Source organism: Trypanosoma theileri, assembly GCF_002087225.1.
Source record: "Trypanosoma theileri isolate Edinburgh chromosome Unknown TM35_Tth_29_V1, whole genome shotgun sequence".
NCBI lineage: Eukaryota > Euglenozoa > Kinetoplastea > Trypanosomatida > Trypanosomatidae > Trypanosoma > Trypanosoma theileri.
The window spans coordinates 198910-199620 of NW_021639871.1; the positions used below are offsets into that span (position 1 = coordinate 198910).

Genomic DNA, 711 nt, shown 5'->3' on the forward strand with positions numbered 1-711 from the left:
AAAAAAAAAAAAAACAATAAAGGAACCGTTCTCACATCATCTGTAATTTGCATATTTCCCACCTCTCTTTCTTGCTCTCCAATAGAATCTCAAACAACTATTAAGGAAAAAAAAGTTGTTAAAAAAAGGAAAAAAAAAACAAACAAACCAGTTGCACAAAATGACGGAGATCAACTACGAAAACGGCAAGCCAACATTCAAAGGTAACAATGTTGTAAAGTGTTTTAACAACGATGGCAACGGTCTTCTCTTCCGCATTATCAATGAAAAGAAAAAACAATGGGCCTTTTACAACGACACAAAGGATTACAATATGATTGTACAGTTATACTTTGGCAGGGACAGTAAAGTAAGGCCACTGGGAAAGACAAAGATGGAAACTGACTCATCGACAGGAGATCTCAAGTGTGAACTTAACGTTCCACCTCTTAAGACAGAGGTGTTCATTGAAGGCTCTCCCAACGGCTACAGATTAAAGCTGGACGCCGATCCTATTGATAAATCATAGTCTAATTACCCAAATGAACTAAGAACGATATCTCGGCAGTGTTGTATTTTTTTTTTTTTTTTATTTGCCCCGACTTATTAAATGTATTTCCTCTACTGTCTTTTTTTCACTACCACTCTATTCTATTTTATACAACGTTGTGTTGTGTGGTGCGGCCAGAAGGTTTATTACTGGCTTTCATCTCATCTCTAGGGTTTTTTTTT

The 711-nt window shown here is 36.1% G+C and overlaps 1 protein-coding gene across 1 annotated transcript; it reads left to right on the forward strand.

Moving 5' to 3' along the window:
* Positions 1-160: 160 nt before the first annotated feature.
* Positions 161-508, forward strand: TM35_000291730 (calpain-like cysteine peptidase; the record flags this gene model as incomplete). Its single annotated transcript, XM_029028330.1, has 1 exon — positions 161-508. The coding sequence occupies one exon, from the start codon at positions 161-163 to the stop codon at positions 506-508; it is 348 nt and encodes a 115-aa protein (XP_028880357.1).
* Positions 509-711: the final 203 nt, after the last annotated feature.